This window comes from Caretta caretta, chromosome 6 (assembly GCF_965140235.1).
Source record: "Caretta caretta isolate rCarCar2 chromosome 6, rCarCar1.hap1, whole genome shotgun sequence".
Classification (NCBI taxonomy): domain Eukaryota; kingdom Metazoa; phylum Chordata; order Testudines; family Cheloniidae; genus Caretta; species Caretta caretta.
Genome location: NC_134211.1, coordinates 132,363,075 through 132,380,129, shown reverse-complemented (window position 1 = coordinate 132,380,129; position 17,055 = coordinate 132,363,075). Strand labels below are relative to the sequence as shown.

Genomic DNA, 17,055 nt, shown 5'->3' with positions numbered 1-17,055 from the left:
GCTAAGTGGATTTGTTTCCAAGTCAGCTACTGTAACAGTCCCACCTTTCAAAACCAATTTGTCATAAATGATTTTTGTTATTTAGCAGTGGCTGTTCTAAGGAGCTCTGTGCTGCCGAGCAAGGCAATTAGTGGGCTTGCCAATGGGAGAGGCAGCACCATTGGCTCAGAGCCATTTGAATTGGCTCCGTATAACGTTAGACTGCCCGGGTGCCGTGTGTTAACACCAGAGGGATTGGCCTCTCCGGGGCGATCGCCTTCACAGGTGACTTGAGAGCTGGGGATGGGAGATGACTGTGAGTGCCTTGTTTAATAACACCAGTTCCCTTGTCCCCCAGAATGATACCTCCCACGAGCAAAACCTTCCTGGTCAACAACCTGGCCGCTGGGACTGTCTACGACTTGTGTGTCTTGGCAATCTATGACGACGGCATCACCTCCCTCACGGCCACCAGGGTCGTCGGGTGCATACAGTTTACTACCGAGCAGGATTATGTCCGTTGCCATTTCATGCAATCCCAGTTCCTGGGCGGCACCATGATTATCATCATTGGTGGGATTATCGTGGCCTCCGTGCTCGTGTTCATCATCATCCTCATGATCCGCTACAAGGTGTGTAACAACAGTGGGCAGCACAAGGCGACCAAGGTCAGCAATGTTTATTCTCAGACCAACGGGGCTCAGGTACAAGGCTGCAGTGGTGCGATGCCCCCGTCGATGTCCAAACAGGCCGTCGGGCATGAGGAGAGCGTCCAGTGCTCCAGGGTCTCTAAGGACAGTGTGACTCAGTCCTCAGACACTTGCTCGAGCCAGGACCCCACTACCACTACCTCTGCCCTGCCTCACACATGGACTTCCAGCGCCTCTGCCTCCCAAAAGCAGAAGAGAAAGCCTGGGCCAAAGCCAAGCAACGAGCCACTGAGCGAAGCTCTCACAAATATCGAGTCCCAGAACACTAACCGAAATAACTCCACTGCGCTGCAGCTAGCTAGTCGTCCCCCGGCCTCTGCCAAAGGGCCCCCCACCTACAAAAGAGCACAATCAAAGCCAAGTAAGTTTCTCACTTTGCCAGCTGAAACATCCAGAGCAAAGCGCAGGTACTCCCTGAATGGAGAATTAATGGAATACCATTGTTATGGTAACTCCCAGAACACAGGTGGATTATGGTCTAAAAGGAGCATGTCTATGAATGGGATGCTAATTCAGTCAGACAATTCTGATGTGGATAGTGGAAAAGCAACTTTCTCGAGTTCTGAGTGGATATTGGAAAGCACTGTGTGACCTGCTTTTTAAAGTGTATTTTATTTTATTGCCATGAAAAACAAAACAGCAAACATTGTCTGAGACCTCCCTGCTGGGAGATGGGGATTTGGAATCCCACTCCTGTCTCGCTGAGTTCTGGCTTGTCCATGCAGGGTTGTGTGTGAGCTGCCCAGGGCACACAGGGTTTGTTATGTTTATTTTATTTTATTTAATATAACAACCGAAGGCAACATTCAAAGATAAAATGATTAAAGGGAAAAAGCATGAAACAGCACCAGTGCCTTCCCCTACTCTAGGACTGGCTTCCTGGTTCTGCAGTAGCAGAAAACAAAAGAGAGTTTCACAGAAAAAGCCTTTTCTAAAGGAAATGCTCTTTCCTCCAAGCTAACAAAAGACAACTGATGGATCAATCAGTAAAATGATATTTTTTAAAATGATCAGACTGTATGTTTCTTTTCAGTGACCATGGTGTTGCCTTTGTTTTTAGGCAAATGCTGTACAGAAACAACAACTCTGTGTTGTTATGTTGTGTAAAATAAAATACTCAATAAGTATACCCAGCCAGTGTTAAAGGAAGTCCCCTTTGAAGCAGCATTCTTGGTGTAGGTGCCTTAGGGGTTCCCTGGTATTGATGTTACCCAGCTGGTGCAGGGAGGGGAGGGGAAAGGCGATGCCCTCAGCAGTCTGGTGCGAGTAAAGGCTCTGTCTGAGTGTGCGGGAATGAAGACCCAGGGCCAGATCCTCAGCTGGTGGAGAGGGGTGTTGCTCCACCCCAGCCAGTGACAATGTCTGTACACCCACAGAGGACCTGGCTCAGAGCCATAATCCCAAATGCCGGCATGTCTGCATTCAGGGCTTTGAAGTGTGTTGGGGGTGGGGGCAGTAAAGCGTCTGAGCATGACAGGTTTGTTAGTTTCAGAATAAATGGAGAAAAACAATAATGCAGGGCCCAGAGCTGCCGTCCCTAATCAGTAAAGACACGTGGTGATTGCAATGGGGGGTTATGGGTGCAAGCTCAGGAGTGTCGGGCTCAGAAATCTGCAGCCAGCCTCGCAAGCAGGAAACCTGCCCAGTCTTCATCCCCACTTTAGCAAGGACCTGTCAGGATGGCGGCCTGGACACAGTACCCCAGCCAAACACTGTAGAGCCAGGCAACACCAGCGCTTAATTTAGCCCTCTGAAACGAGCGGCCTGGGTCCTGGGTGCTGGAACCCTTCCATGACCCTGCATCGTGACAACCTACTGCTTCTCATGCATGAGAAACAGTAGATCTGCCAAGACACAGTCCCCAGTACAGGCCTTAGATTAGACGTGAGTGCATAGTGTGAAGATTAGTGATGGTTAAAAGGAAGGCACTCTCCTTTTCATGTTAAGATAAATCTCTCTGAGGCTGCAGGGCAGGACTAGGCAGGTGTATCATCTTCTGGCAAATTAATAATATTAACTAATAATTAATACAATCCTTTCCCAGCCCTGGTGCTTCTTATGGTTGTCATTTCTGTGCGTTCGCATACTGTTTGGAGATTTCTCCGCTGTCTGGGTATGATAAGGGGCATGGAAGGCAGTCCCAGCCATGAACTCGCCTGTTATCCGATTGTTGTGCCTTGGGATTTAAATCTCATTTTTCAATTATACGATTCGAAACAAAGAGAGAAGAGCGATGCTGTGAAGGAGTGGCGAGATAGAACTGCTGAGAGAGGCACTCCAGTCTGTTGCATAAAACATAAATGTGCGGAAATAGTTGCCTAACTATTGAAACAGTCATTTTTGCAAGGAAAACAAGTGTTTCTATTGCTCTGTTGGGTCCATTCTCCCCCCCCCCCCCCCGCCCCGCAGTACATTCCACTCTTCCCTTCACCTCAGCTCATTTGTTCTCTGTGTCTAAATCAGAGATATTTTAATGGTGTGACAATTGTAGTATGCTACTCAATGTAATTCAATAGTTTTAGCCTCACTTTGGCAACAAATCATACCTATCCAGTAGTTAAGGTAGTAGGCCCTTTTTCCTTAGCAGTATTAGTGTTTTGAGGATTACAGTAACCAAGTGAGAGATTTTGCTCTCTGGTCAAAATGGTATTTTATACCCAGTAGTTTGGTGCTTGAAACCAAATAATTCTCAATGATCTGTTACAGGACAGCCCGGTTTTGCATCAGCTTAGCCCCTTGTCAGGCCGATCCTGCAATGTTGCTATTGCCATCACTGGATTGCATCTGCAAAGGCATTGCAGGATTGGGCCCAGAAAGGGCCCCATCAGAGTCTACTAGAAGATAGACCATGTTTTGACTCTGTGCTGGAAGGAGAGAAACCCTCTTTCTAAAAAAATACCATTTTTTCCCCATGCAACTGCAGAGACCCACAAGAAAACCTAAGCTCAAAATGATGATATTCAATTCCCAATGAGCAAGTTAAAAACCTTGGGTTTCTCTGCCATCCATGCATTATAGGTCCCTTTCGGCAGGGGCACACACTGATAGCTGCTAAAACGTTGTGTCACAAAGCATCCCCACCTATTTATTCTAATTCCTGTAGTCTTAAAGCGAAGGTGTTGTCAGACATGGTTAAGAGAAAATACCATGTGGTCTGTACTGAGGGAATAAAAAACTATGGAGCCAGTGTATTGAACCTGTGCGTAGGTGAGAAGGTAGCTTTACAGGGTTTTCTGCTGAGCTGTTTGTTTCAATCATGCGCAGTTTAAAAGTAACAAACTACAATGCTATATATGTTGTCTGAAATTGGAACTAACGTGTGTCTAACGTGCTGTGCAAGTGCCAAAATATTAATAGCTTCTTGGGTTTTTCTTTTTTACACTAAAGAGTCAGTTTTGTAAACACTAAAGCTAAAAAATCCGTCCACTGTGCGTTTCCATCAGAGGCTTTCGGGGACCAGATGGCACAGTTTGGTTTAATTCTATGGTAACATTACAGGAATATTTAGATTGGATATCAGTTATTCACATGGCTCTCTCTCCCTTCATCTGAAATATATGCAGTGTATATGCATTGGGCATAAAATGTCTGCCATTCCACTGTAATAAATGTGCAACAGGACCTTTCATTTTATTCAGGTTTTCCATGGGCTTGACTCCTCCAAAGTGTGGAACATCCTAGGATGGAGGAGAATCCGTATTCTTCCAATTCTGCAAAGCCAACTGTGTCAATTGCTTGGGGGCAGAGTGTGCTCGGACAAAGGCATTCATTATTCAGAAGAACAAAACTTACACACATATACTCAGTGTGAACTACTGGAAACCTTTCAGAAAAGAAGAGAGGTGGTTAGCAAGGGCTGGTGAAATCCCCCCTGTGCAAGGAGGCCAGCATAAGAACTAGGTACCACTAAATTCTTGGAACTTAATGGCACCTATCTCATGTACGGGCTCCCTGCACGGGTGCCTTTCACCCACTGAGACCACTAGGGATTATGCTTAGCACTTAGCCAGCAGAAGACTTTCCGCAATGAATCACCTCAGGTGCCTGTGGCTTGTAAAATACAGACCCTGTTCCAAAGGGGCAATGCGAGCCGGATTCCGATGCTAAGAGCTCCACATGAAATGGGATCTTCTCTTATAATCACCAGAGGGGGGGAAATTCACAAGCGTGTTATTGGTTCTCAAAATTGCTGGCATGTACCTCCTCTCCCACCCCTTCTGAAACTAACTGTTCTGCTGAAAGAACAGGCACTGGGGTTGCTGTCATGGTTTGGATGGAGAAACAGTGCTGGGCGCAGAGAGGGTTTGCTGTGTTAGAGGTTCTCTGTGCTGCCTTTCTGGTTGTGCTTTGGGGGGTTCCTTGCTCTGGGCTGAATATGGGATAGTTCAGTTCTTGGGGCAGATGTGGCTTGACTTCTGCCATTGTATTTTTATTGGCTTGAAAACGCTCCATTTTCCTCATGCTCCTATGCAAAAGAGCAACAATAGAACCATCAGCTAGAACGTGTCCCAGCCCCACCCCCTCCAGGAAAAGATGGAGTCCCAGCTGCCAGCCTGTCCAGCTTCCATTCAGCTCCATGTTGTCCTTTAGCCCAAATTCTGGCTCTCTGCCCCGCCTCTCAGGGAATGCAGAAAATAGAGACAAGGGCCCACCAGTGAAGCATGGTCTGCATGCAGAATTGTGTAGCTGGGAAAGCAGATGGTAGATGCTGCTGGGTGTGTTAGTATCCAAGGGTACTGGAGAAGGTTCAGCCTCTCAAGGATGCATATGGTTACCCCATTATTAAGTACTGTTCCTAAATCAGCCAATCTTGTCCGTCCCATGGAAAACTCAGCTCCCTGATGTTTTGTTGCCTAGTCTGTCCATAATACCCAGGTGAGGTCATTGTGACAGTTCAGAAACCCTTTGACCCACCTCTTTTGCAGTGGCCAGGTGCATCGTGTCACCCACTTTTAGGTAGAAAGCCACTTTCTCAATGTGCCTACCAGACGAACGTTCACACCGGGCTCTTGGTCGCTGACTGGTGGTTTTGCAAACCTCTTTCGGTTATGCCAACTCGTAAAAATCAGCCAACTCGTAAAAATCAGCCAAGTCTAGATCATAGAATATCAGGGTTGGAAGGGACTCCAGAAGGTCATCTAGTCCAACCCCCTGCTCAAAGCAGGACCAATTCCCAGTAAAATCATCCCAGCCAGGGCTTTGTCAAGCCTGACTTTAAAAACCTCTAAGGAAGGAGATTCTACCACCTCCCTAGGTAACGCATTCCAGTGTTTCACCACCCTCATAGTGAAAAGATCAACACTTTTCCCCTGTAAACTGAACATAGCTCCCCCTTATGACCTGAGAGCGTGTCTGGTAAATATAGGGTGCCAAATCACAGAAGCTTTGCTAGCATGATCATTCAAAGCAGCTCCTTCGATGCTGTATTATACCTCAGTGAAAACTGCAGGAGCCATGGACCCCTCTAAACTGAGCAGAAAATGGAGCCCCAAAGGGCACTATTCACAGAGTGCTCCTCTCACCAGCATTAAGATTTTGTGTGCGAGGTTTGAAATCAAAATTGGGATCTTGCCTTTTGATTGATGCATAACGTGTGTTTCCAGAGCAGAAGAGCTGTAACAATCTGCTAAACCAGCTGGGAAGAGGGAGGCCTTTGAGCCTGCTCTCTCTTTGCGAAGCTGTAAGAAGGCTTAGCTTTGCTGCTAATGAAAACATGGTCTTATTGCCCAAGGAACATTCAAAAGAATTGACAACTGTTTGTCATGCTCTGATTGTCCATTGTTTAGGCAATCACCTTTCAGAAGGCTGAGAACCACGTTACGAATCAGATCCTCAAATGATGTAAATCGGCATGTCAATGGAGCTACTCCCATTTACACAAGCTGAGGCTCTGACCCAGAGTATTATGCTTACGCTTGCTTTTGCATGGAGCAAACACTGTGCTGCATTTTCCTATGTCCCTGATGTTGCAAAGTCAATGGGAATCCTTCTGGGGAATGCCCTGTCTGTTTCGCCAGCAGCACCTCTGAGGACAACAGCAGCAAGGTGCACCACGCAGAGGAGGGAGAAACTGTTTTTTCCTAATTAATTAATGCAACAAGCAGCAGAGGGGGAGTCTATACACAGGGCCTTCTCATAATACAGTATTCGTGTTTGTCACTGTTATTATTTCCCATTGCCTCTGTCAAGGTTCCTCCCCCACTCTTAACTCTAGGGTACAGATGTGGGGACCTGCATGAAAAACCTCCTAAGCTTATCTTTACCAGCTTAGGTCAAAACTTCCTCAAGGTACAAAATAGTCCACCCGTTGTCCTTGGATTGGCCGCTACCACCACCAAACTAATACTGGTTACTGGGGAAGAGCTGTTTGGACGCGTCCTTCCCCCCAAAATACTTCCCAAAACCTTGCACCCCACTTCCTGGACAAGGTTTGGTAAAAAGCCTCACCAATTTGCCTAGGTGACTACAGACCCAGACCCTTGGATCTTAAGAACAATGAACAATCCTCCCAACACTTGCACCCCCCCTTTCCTGGGAAATGTTGGATAAAAAGCCTCACCAATTTGCATAGGTGACCACAGACCCAAACCCTTGGATCTGAGAACAATGAAAAAGCATTCAGTTTCTTACAAGAAGACTTTTAATAAAAACAGAAGTAAATAGAAATAAAGAAATCCCCCCTGTAAAATCAGGATGGTAGATATCTTACAGGGTAATTAGATTCAAAAACATAGAGAACCCCTCTAGGCAAAACCTTAAGTTACAAAAAAGATACACAGACAGAAATAGTTATTCTATTCAGCACAATTCTTTTCTCAGCCATTTAAAGAAATCATAATCTAACACATACCTAGCTAGATTACTTACTAAAAGTTCTAAGACTCCATTCCTGGTCTATCCCAGGCAAAGAAAACTACAGACAGACACACAGACCCTTTGTTTCTCTCCCTCCTCCCAGGTTTTGAAAGTATCTTGTCTCCTCATTGGTCATTTTGGTCAGGTGCCAGCGAGGTTACCTTTAGCTTCTTAACCCTTTACAGGTGAGAGGAGCTTTCCCCTGGCCAGGAGGGATTTCAAAAGGGGTTTACCCTTCCCTTTATATTTATGACAGCCTCGTACTTATTAAAAGCAAACGTTGACTCTAGAAGTTGCTGTTCAGCAGAATTCCTGCAGTTTGCAGCCTCACGAAATGTGTATCAAAACTTACTGGCTCAGTTGCAAAGTCTGCTCCTTCGCTGTTACCATGCCAAATGTGAAATCCATTCTTTGAAGCCATCTATACAAAAAGTTACTTGCCCCAGGCAAACAGATTTAATTATTTGTGGCTAAATTTAAGGCAGAAAAGGCTTTTGGTTAAATACCAAACCAGCCAGTTGTCAGTTTTGTGCTGGAAATGGCCCACCTTGATTATCATGCACATTGTAGGGAGAGTGGTCACTTTGGATAAGCTATTACCGGCAGGAGAGTGAGTTTGTGTGTGTGGTTTTTGGAGGGGGGTAAGGGGGTGAGAGAACCTGGATTTGTGCAGGAAATGGCCCACCTTGATTATCATGCACATTGTGAAGAGAAGAAAAGGAGTACTTGTGGCACCTTAGAGACTAACCAATTTATTTGAGCATGAGCTTTCGTGAGCTACAGCTCACTTCATCAGATGCATACCGTGGAAACTGTAGCAGACTTTATATATACACAGAGAATATGAAACAATACCTCCTCCCACCCCACTGTCCTGCTGGTAATAGCTTATCTAAAGTGATCATCAGGTGGGCCATTTCCAGCACAAATCCAGGTTTTCTCACCCTCCACCCCCCCACACAAATTCAAGCTCTGCGATACAACCGCATTTGCTCCAACCCCTCAGACAGAGACAAACACCTACAAGATCTCTGTCAAGCTTTCTTACAACTACAATACCCACCTGCAGAAGTAAAGAAACAGATTGATAGAGCCAGAAGAGTTCCCAGAAGTTACCTACTACAGGACAGGCCTAACAAAGAAAATAACAGAACGCCACTAGCGGTCACCTTCAGCCCCCAACTAAAACCCCTCCAACGCATTATTAAGGATCTACAACCTATCCTAAAGGATGACCCAACACTCTCACAAGTCTTGGGAGACAGGCCAGTCCTTGCCTACAGACAGCCCCGCAACCTGAAGCAAATACTCACCAACAACCACATACCACACAACAGAACCACTAACCCAGGAACTTATCCTTGCAACAAAGCCCGTTGCCAATTGTGCCCACATATCTATTCAGGGGACACCATCACAGGGCCTAATAACATCAGCCACACTATCAGAGGCTCGTTCACCTGCACATCCACCAATGTGATCTATGCCATCATGTGCCAGCAATGCCCCTCTGCCATGTACATTGGTCAAACTGGACAGTCTCTACGTAAAAGAATAAATGGACACAAATCAGATGTCAAGAATTATAACATTCATAAACCAGTCGGAGAACACTTCAATCTCTCTGGTCACGCAATCACAGACATGAAGGTCACTATCTTAAAACAAAAAAACTTCAAATCCAGACTCCAGCGAGAAACTGCTGAATTGGAATTCATTTGCAAATTGGATACTATTAATTTAGGCTTAAATAGAGACTGGGAGTGGCTAAGTCATTATGCAAGGTAGCCTGTTTCCTCTTGTTTTTTCCTACCCCCCCCCCCCCCGTATGTTCTGGTTTAACTTGGATTTAAACTTGGAGAGTGGTCAGTTTAGATGAGCTATTATCAGCAGGAGAGTGAGTTTGTGTGTGTATGGGGGTGGGGGGTATGTGAGAAAACCTGGATTTATGCAGGAAATAGCCCGACTTGATTATGTAAAGAGTTGTCATTTTGGATGGGCTAGCACCAGCAGGAGAGTGAATTTGTGTGGGGGGGTGGAGGGTGAGAAAACCTGGATTTGTGCTGGAAATGGCCCACCTGATGATCACTTTAGATAAGCTATTACCAGCAGGACAGTGGGGTGGGAGGAGGTATTGTTTCATATTCTCTGTGTGTATATAAAGTCTGCTGCAGTTTCCACGGTATGCATCTGATGAAGTGAGCTGTAGCTCACGAAAGCTCATGCTCAAATAAATTGGTTAGTCTCTAAGGTGCCACAAGTACTCCTTTTCTTTTTGCGAATACAGACTAACACGGCTGTTACTCTGAAACCTGTCATTGTGAAGAGAGTTGTCACTTTGGATGGGCTATTACCAGCAGGAGAGTGAGTTTGTGTGTGGGGGGGGTGGAGGGTGAGAAAACCTGGATTTGTGCTGGAAATGGCCCAACTTGATTATCACTTTAGATAAGCTATTACCAGCAGGACAGTGGGGTGGGAGGAGGTATTGTTTCATGATCTCTGTGTGTATATAATGTCTGCTGCAGTTTCCACAGTATGCATCCGATGAAGTGAGCTGTAGCTCACGAAAGCTTATGCTCAAATAAATTGGTTAGTCTCTAAGGTGCCACAAGTCCTCCTTTTCTTTTTGCGAATACAGACTAACACAGCTGTTAGTCTAAAACCATTCATACATACAGAGAAGGTGGAAGTTGCCATACAAACTATGAGAGGCTAATTAATTAAGATGAGCTATTATCAGCAGGAGAAAAAAAACTTTTGTAGTGGTAATCAAGATGGCCCATTTAGACAGTTGACAAGAAGGTGGGAGGATACTTAACATGGGGCAATAGATTCAATTTCAACAGCCACTCCCAGTCTCTATTCAAACCCAAGTTAATGGTATCTAGTTTGCATATTAATTCAAGCTCAGCATTTTCTCCTTGAAGTCTGTTTTTGAAGCTTTTCTGTTTCAGAATTGCCACCCTTAAGTCTTTTACTGAGTGGCCAGAGAGGTTGAAGTTTTCTCCTACCGGTTTTTGAATGTTGTGATTCCTGATGTCAGATTTATGTTCATTCAAGTAAGAAACATAAAAATGCATTACATTGCCTGCACTTACAAATGTCTGGGTTCTGCTTCTGCACACTTCCTGCATCACGGCGCTTGCTTGCAGTTCCAGACCAGTGCTGGGGTATGCCATGGGTAAGTGGTTTCTCCTGATGTTGCTCTACTTTGATTCTGCCTATAGCCCTGCCTGTATAGTTCGTATCCTTCTTATTCTCGCCTTTCACGATGTAAGTGCCACCTCAGATCCTGTGGGTGCAACAAATTACAACCTCTCGCGCTCACAACATTCTAGCCTCACTTTGTTTTCTGCAGCCTATCGAACTGGGACACCCGCGAAGAGTGATACCGTTATTCTTTCTTTTTTCTATACAGGGCTAGGAAGATAAATTAGCCATTAGATTTCGACGGTCAGAGTAAATCAATACTGTAAGTAACAATTTGTACCAGTTACATATTCTCCCTTTTATAGTCCAGTGTGGGTCTGATCTTGCTTTCCTGAGGGACCCAAATCCACCATTGCTCGCAGTGGGGAAATGGGGCATGCAGGGCATTTTGGTTACAGGAGGACCTATATAGGGTGACCAGACAGTAAGGGTGAAAAATCGGGACGGGGGTGGGGGGTAAAAGCACCTGTATAAGAGAAACCCCCAAATATTGGGACTGTCCCTATAAAATCAGGACATCTGGTCATCCTGCCTAGGTAAATACATCTGAGCAACACTAGCAGAGTGGATAGAGTTTGAATCCTGCTCACCTTACTCACAGGAGGCTTTGGATGCAACTGGCCAACTCCCAAGAGTCAGGTGCCCAGGACGATGTCATAAAAAAGGAGAAAGCTTAATCTGCAGCGATGATAACTGACCGTTCCTGGAGAACGCACTGCTACCCAAGCACGGAACCCGCTGAGACAAGCTATGTTGCATAAGGAGATTTTTAAGAGCTCTGTATCTTACCTTTGCACTTTAGAGACAGGTTGTTTCCTGATAAAGCCAGCACTTAGAACCAAGATAACACAGCTAGCTGGCTGCACACTCATTTGCTTCTTTGAGACTGCCGGCTTCCTGTGAAAATACCACTTAATTTCTGTGTTTCCATTCGCCTGCCTTCAAGAACGCTGAATCAAACGGCACCCCGCACAAGCACCCTGCCAGTACCAGAGAGCAGCAGGTTTCTGGAAGCTAGGGATGCCATGCACCCGCCATGTTGCTGAGAAGAGGAGATTGTTTTCTCTGCGTGTAGCACTCTTGCCCCATCTTTGCAGTGATGTGCATTTATCACGTGCCATTGTCACTTGCCTTAGACTCAGCTCTTTGGAGCAGGACAGGGTGACCAGACGTCCCCATTTTATAGGGGCAGTCCTGGTCTTATAGAGGTGCCTATTACCCCGCACCCTGTCCCAATTTGTCAGACTGGCTGTCTGGTCACCCTAGGGCAGGACCATCTTTCCTTTCCCTGTGCATATCTAGGGCCTGGCCCAATGGGGCCCTGCCCTCCGTTGGGGCCACTGAGGGCTACAGCAAGACAAACAAACAGTGGCTGTCATAATGATCCCGCCATGGAAATGTCACCTACTCCATGTCAGAACCAGGAGGGCATTTGAAAATTCACCCCTTCCTCATTTCCATAGGGTGCCTTTGGCTCCTAGCCCTCATTTCCAGCAAGCTTCATGACATTTCCCCCCAGACCTAGAAGCCCTGGGATTCACACCCATTGGTGAGGGTGCGGGGCGGGACTGGGGGAGCAATGGAGAGCTGGAGCTCTGGTGGAGCCATGGGAATCCCCTGGAATCCCCCAACCCCTCAGGATCCTGGGTGCTGGTGGTGGGGGGGGAGTTGTATATAGACCTCACAGCCTGCCCTGCAAGGGCGAATCCCACCCCAGATGGAGCAGCGGGTAGAAAGCTGGTGGCATTTTGTCACTGTATCCCATCCTATTCCCACTGGACTGGGTAACACAGCCCAGCTTCAGCCTTCTGCAGACTGTGCCCGCCAGACGAGACAGCTGGACCTGGAATAATTGACCTTAGGGAACAGGCTGAAGGCCTCTGAAAACCTCAGCAAACTAGGAAGCAGTTTTAAAATACATGCTAGGCCCGGTTAAACTGCCACACGTACAACATGGCATTTTGAAATGTCAGTCATTAGACTAGTGTCTAAAAAATTCCTTCCTCTTCCCCACTCAATGGGGCGCTAGATGAGCTCACTAGCAGCTTTTGGAAAAATACGGATCTATTTCAAGTGCGCCACAGTGCATTTCAAACAGCTTATCAGGGTAGGTCCAAGGATCGGCACGTGCTGGCCTGGGTAAGCTGTAAACTGTGCACACGACTGTAAAGTGATTTTTTTTTTTAAATCCATGTGACACCCACAAAGGAAGGGGTCATTTGAAGTTTTGTTGTTGGAACAGCATGTGCGGGGGGGTGGGGGGGGATTCGGTACAAATCAGTCAAAGCACGTGAAACGTGGGATTCCCTCCACAGAGCCAAGTGACTGTTCTGTCATTGGCTTGAATGAGCCAAGGACCAGCCCTAGAATTTGCAAACGTAAGATGGATTGCAGAGCAATGTCTTTTGTCCTAGTAATTGGCACTGCAGTGGGCTCCACCTTCTGCCTTTCAGTTACTGCTGGTTGAATAGGAGGGTTAGTTAAATACTGTAGTCAATTAATGTTGCAATGGGGGGGTAACTTATTCCGTTAATTGTTTTTTCTTCATTATTCACCTGGCTTTGCTTGCCAAGTGTTGGCATTTGTGTTTGCAAACAGCCACCCTATGGTAGTGCAGGAGGGATTCTTTTCAGCCTCTCCTTGTGCTGAAAAGCGCTGGCCAGCTGTGGCTGGCTCAATGGCAGGCATGGAGTGTGGGGGGCGGGTTATGCAATGGTAGTTGGACTATACCAGTCAGAAAAGTGTTTCTGCACCCTCCCATTGGCCCTGCATTTGTAGGACATGTGATTAACTGACAGGCTAAGCCATACCCCCTTATCTCCTTATTGCCTTTGTTTTGGTTCTTTTCACAGGCGCAGGAATTGAGCTGAAGAACGCCTGCCCTCTGCCACCTCCAAAAAGTGTTGCCATTGATGTTTTCACTCAGAAAAAAACAACATGATCCAACTCACTGAAGATTAAGCTGTTGAACCAATTCTCACCCCAGCAGAAACTCTCATTTGACATCTACAGCCTGCACCAACAGGACGTGGAGATTGGCTCCTTGGATAAACATGCTTTCCCGGTTCCTGGATTCCCCACCCCCCCAACTTCGACATTCATTCTAAATATCTTTTCTGGCCTTCAAGATTTTTTAAATAAATAATATGGTGGCAACAGCTTCCATATGAACTCGTGTTAAATGTTGCCAGTGGTGAATTCACAGACTGTAAAACGCTCAGTAACTTATATCACCTTAACAAATAAACATTTTACTATGGCAGAGTTTGCATACTGGCTGATTTATAAAGGCAGGGCTTGGTAAATGCTACCTGACTGTCACAGGTCTGTGATGCCATTCCTCCCAAAGGAGCCCTACACACGTCACAAACAGTACTCAATTCACCCCCTCTCCCCAATAATATGCTTCCCCCTCTGGGGCTGGCACGTGGCAGCTGTTTGTGCAACACAAGAGCACAGTTTAAGGTAGAGAGAAGAAGCGTATCCTGTGTTTGCATTTAAAGAGGCACTAGCAGGATTTCGCCTGGCTCCCCTGGAATTCAGTCTATCTCCCTACAGCATCTGTCCACCATTTACGCTGTGCTCATTCCAGTAGAATCGCTCAGTAGCAAGCGGATCCCTCCCTCCCTCTCTGGGCAGTACTGAGCCACCTGTGCGAGGAGCAGCTCTTCTCCTTGGCTCATGAAGAGCCTGCAGAAGAGCTCATTTGTTGTGCTGTTTGGTGCTCTGGGTGGCACTGGGGGGAGGGGTCATGTATTTTCCATCTGTTTTCCCAGCACAGGGTGTGCCCCGAGTCCTCCTCCCTTCCCTTTGCAAAGGCTCAGAGAACTGCATCCCATCGATACTGCAGGGGAAATGTAGGCAGCGAGGAAGCCACTGACTGAGCACTAAATAAGGCTGCCTTGTGGCCTGGGCACGAGGGCTAACACCGCTGCTCTCGGCATGGTCAGTCCTGTGGGTTACATCTCAGCCAAATGGTGGCACCTCTGACAACAGAGACCACGAGCTCACATGGTGTACGTGACCTGCTGAACGTTCCACGCAAATGCTTAACTAAGAACCCGTCCCAATGCCCCGGTGTCTTGTGAGCCTATTATACAGCCTCCCGCACGGAGACACAGCCTGCCAGCCGGCTAGGGTGCAGGACCTCCTGCATTCCACACGTGCCAGGCCAGGAGCTCAGGCTGCGGCTGCCCTGAGACACTGAATGGTTCGAGGGGCGGATTACTTTTCAAATAGTGGGTTTCGGGATGCGTGCGCCTTTCCCGTCAAGAATCTCAAACAGCCTTATTGATGCCATCATTACAGCGTCTGCACAAGCCACAGGAAAGCAGACAGCTCAGGGGAGCATCTGTGTAACAGCTCTGAGTAACTAGTACTATTCCTGTTTGTGTCGCACTAATGCCTCCAGGCCATGTCTAGGGCAGGGCCCGTTGTACTTGCTGCTGTACAAACATATTGACAATACAGTCCCTGTCCCAAAGAGTGAGCAGTGTAAAGGGCTGGCCTTTAGGAGAGGAGGAGCAGAAAAATACCATACTCGCTTGACATTTCAAGAGGAATTTAGAGAAGCAACATGTAATTACAGTTTGGGTCTGGAACCGAACCTACCACCCTCACGCTTGCAATCAGTGTCATGGCCCACACTGCGTTTTTACATGGATTGTAATAATGGTATTTACCTGTTCCTTGGGAAATACCAGAAAGTGTCCATGGGTTTGATGCCGTACTGCCTGGGTGTGCTTGTCTCCAGTCTGAAAAGGGAGTATGTTAATTTTGCCAAGAAAAGTATTTCATTTGTATAATGTAGAAACTGGTGCCCACACATCACCACCTCTCTTATTGGAGACAACTGCAGGAGCCGCAGGGCACAGGACCTTTCGCCAAAGAGACGAGTGCCATTCAAGCCTCCAAGACAAATGCATCACTAAATAAGATGTGAATCTATGAGCCAAAACCCACAATTTCTAGCAGGGCTTTGGAGTTGTGCTCCGGCTCCACTCCAGCTCCAGGCAAAAACCTGCAGCTCCACAGCTCCGGAGCTGCTCCGTGCTCCAGCTCTGGGCTACGCTCCAAAGCCCTGATTTCTAGAGAAAGGATCAGACCTGGATTTCCTCCCTTTGAAATTCTCTGTCAGCCCCCAAGACTATGCAGCTGCTGAAAGTTCTACTCAAGCAAAACCCTAGCTCCCAGACCTCCAGGCATGGGCCACCTCAGCCCTCAGGGCTTCATTTCACATTAATATCATGTTACTCCCTTGTTCCACAGCTTCAATTTCAAGCGTGCATGCACCTAGCAGCATTTCTTTTCACTTGCTGATTCCTCTTTAGAGCCATTTAATTAATTGTCAGCGTAAGTCTCGCCCATCAGCTTGGTATTAGTTAGCAAGCCACCTTCCGTAGCGGCAGGCTTTGCCAGAGTCATGCATCAGGATTTGCAAGGGAGAAACGTGAAGCACTTTTCTGAGGACCGCATTCTGATGGCAAATAACAATTAGCAAGTTTGCTGCTGCATTGGTGACCCTGGACAGCTGTTGTTTAGAATGGGCTCAAAGTACGTCTACACATTGGGCACTTGATTCAGTTTAGGGCTGCATCCTCATGTTGTCAGATGTCACCAGTGTGGTGCTCTGCTCTGTTCAATGTTGGTAACAGTCAGCTGGGTGCGTGTGTTCCCTCTGAGTGCTGCCCCGGCTCTGCGCAGATTGCTGACACAACAGACCCCGAGAGAACCCCCAATGACCACAGACTCCGATAAGGTACAAAGGCACCCGGACAGGTTTATTGCCAAATGAAGCACAGTAATAGTTTCCAGCAGACTCTACAGGACATACTATGAATATGTGCCCCCTGACAATGGACTGGCTCAGTCCGTGGCGGGAATCTCCACTGCCCCCTAGGCCAGACAAAGACACCGGCCCAGGGATAGATTCTTATACACAGGTACAAACAGGTTACACCTCACTCCTGACATATGAAGGTGCAACCCCTCTACGTAACAAGTTTCAGAGTAGCCGCCGTGTTAGTCTGTATTCGCAAAAAGAACAGGAGGACTTGTGGCGCCTTAGAGACTAACCAATTTATTTGAGCATGAGCTTTCGTGAGCTACAGCTCACTTCATCGGATACCTACTGTGGAAAATACAGTGGGGACATTGTTTCATGTTCTCTATGTATATAAATCTCCCCACTGTATTTTCCACAGTATGCAGCCGATGAAGTGAGCTGTAGCTCACGAAAGCTTATGCTCAAATAAATGGGTTAGTCTCTAAGGAGCCACAAGTCCTCCTGTTCTTTCTACGT

At 46.9% G+C, this 17,055-nt stretch overlaps 1 protein-coding gene across 11 annotated transcripts in view; it reads left to right on the top strand.

Moving 5' to 3' along the window:
- LRFN5 (leucine rich repeat and fibronectin type III domain containing 5) overlaps positions 1 to 14,016 on the top strand; it is a 154,552-nt gene extending 140,536 nt beyond the window's left edge. For 9 of the 11 annotated variants that reach the window (XM_048853982.2, XM_048853981.2, XM_048853978.2 and 6 more), the window contains one exon: positions 338 to 1,818. In XM_048853982.2, coding sequence (XP_048709939.1) covers positions 338 to 1,280 — 943 coding nt within the window. In that variant the 3' untranslated portion in view covers positions 1,281 to 1,818. Of the gene's footprint in view, positions 1 to 337; positions 1,819 to 10,962; positions 11,017 to 13,606 lie in introns of those variants that run through there. The other 2 variants (XM_048853988.2, XM_075130038.1) reach the window with 2 other exon arrangements.
- The last annotated feature ends 3,039 nt before the right edge of the window (positions 14,017 to 17,055 follow it).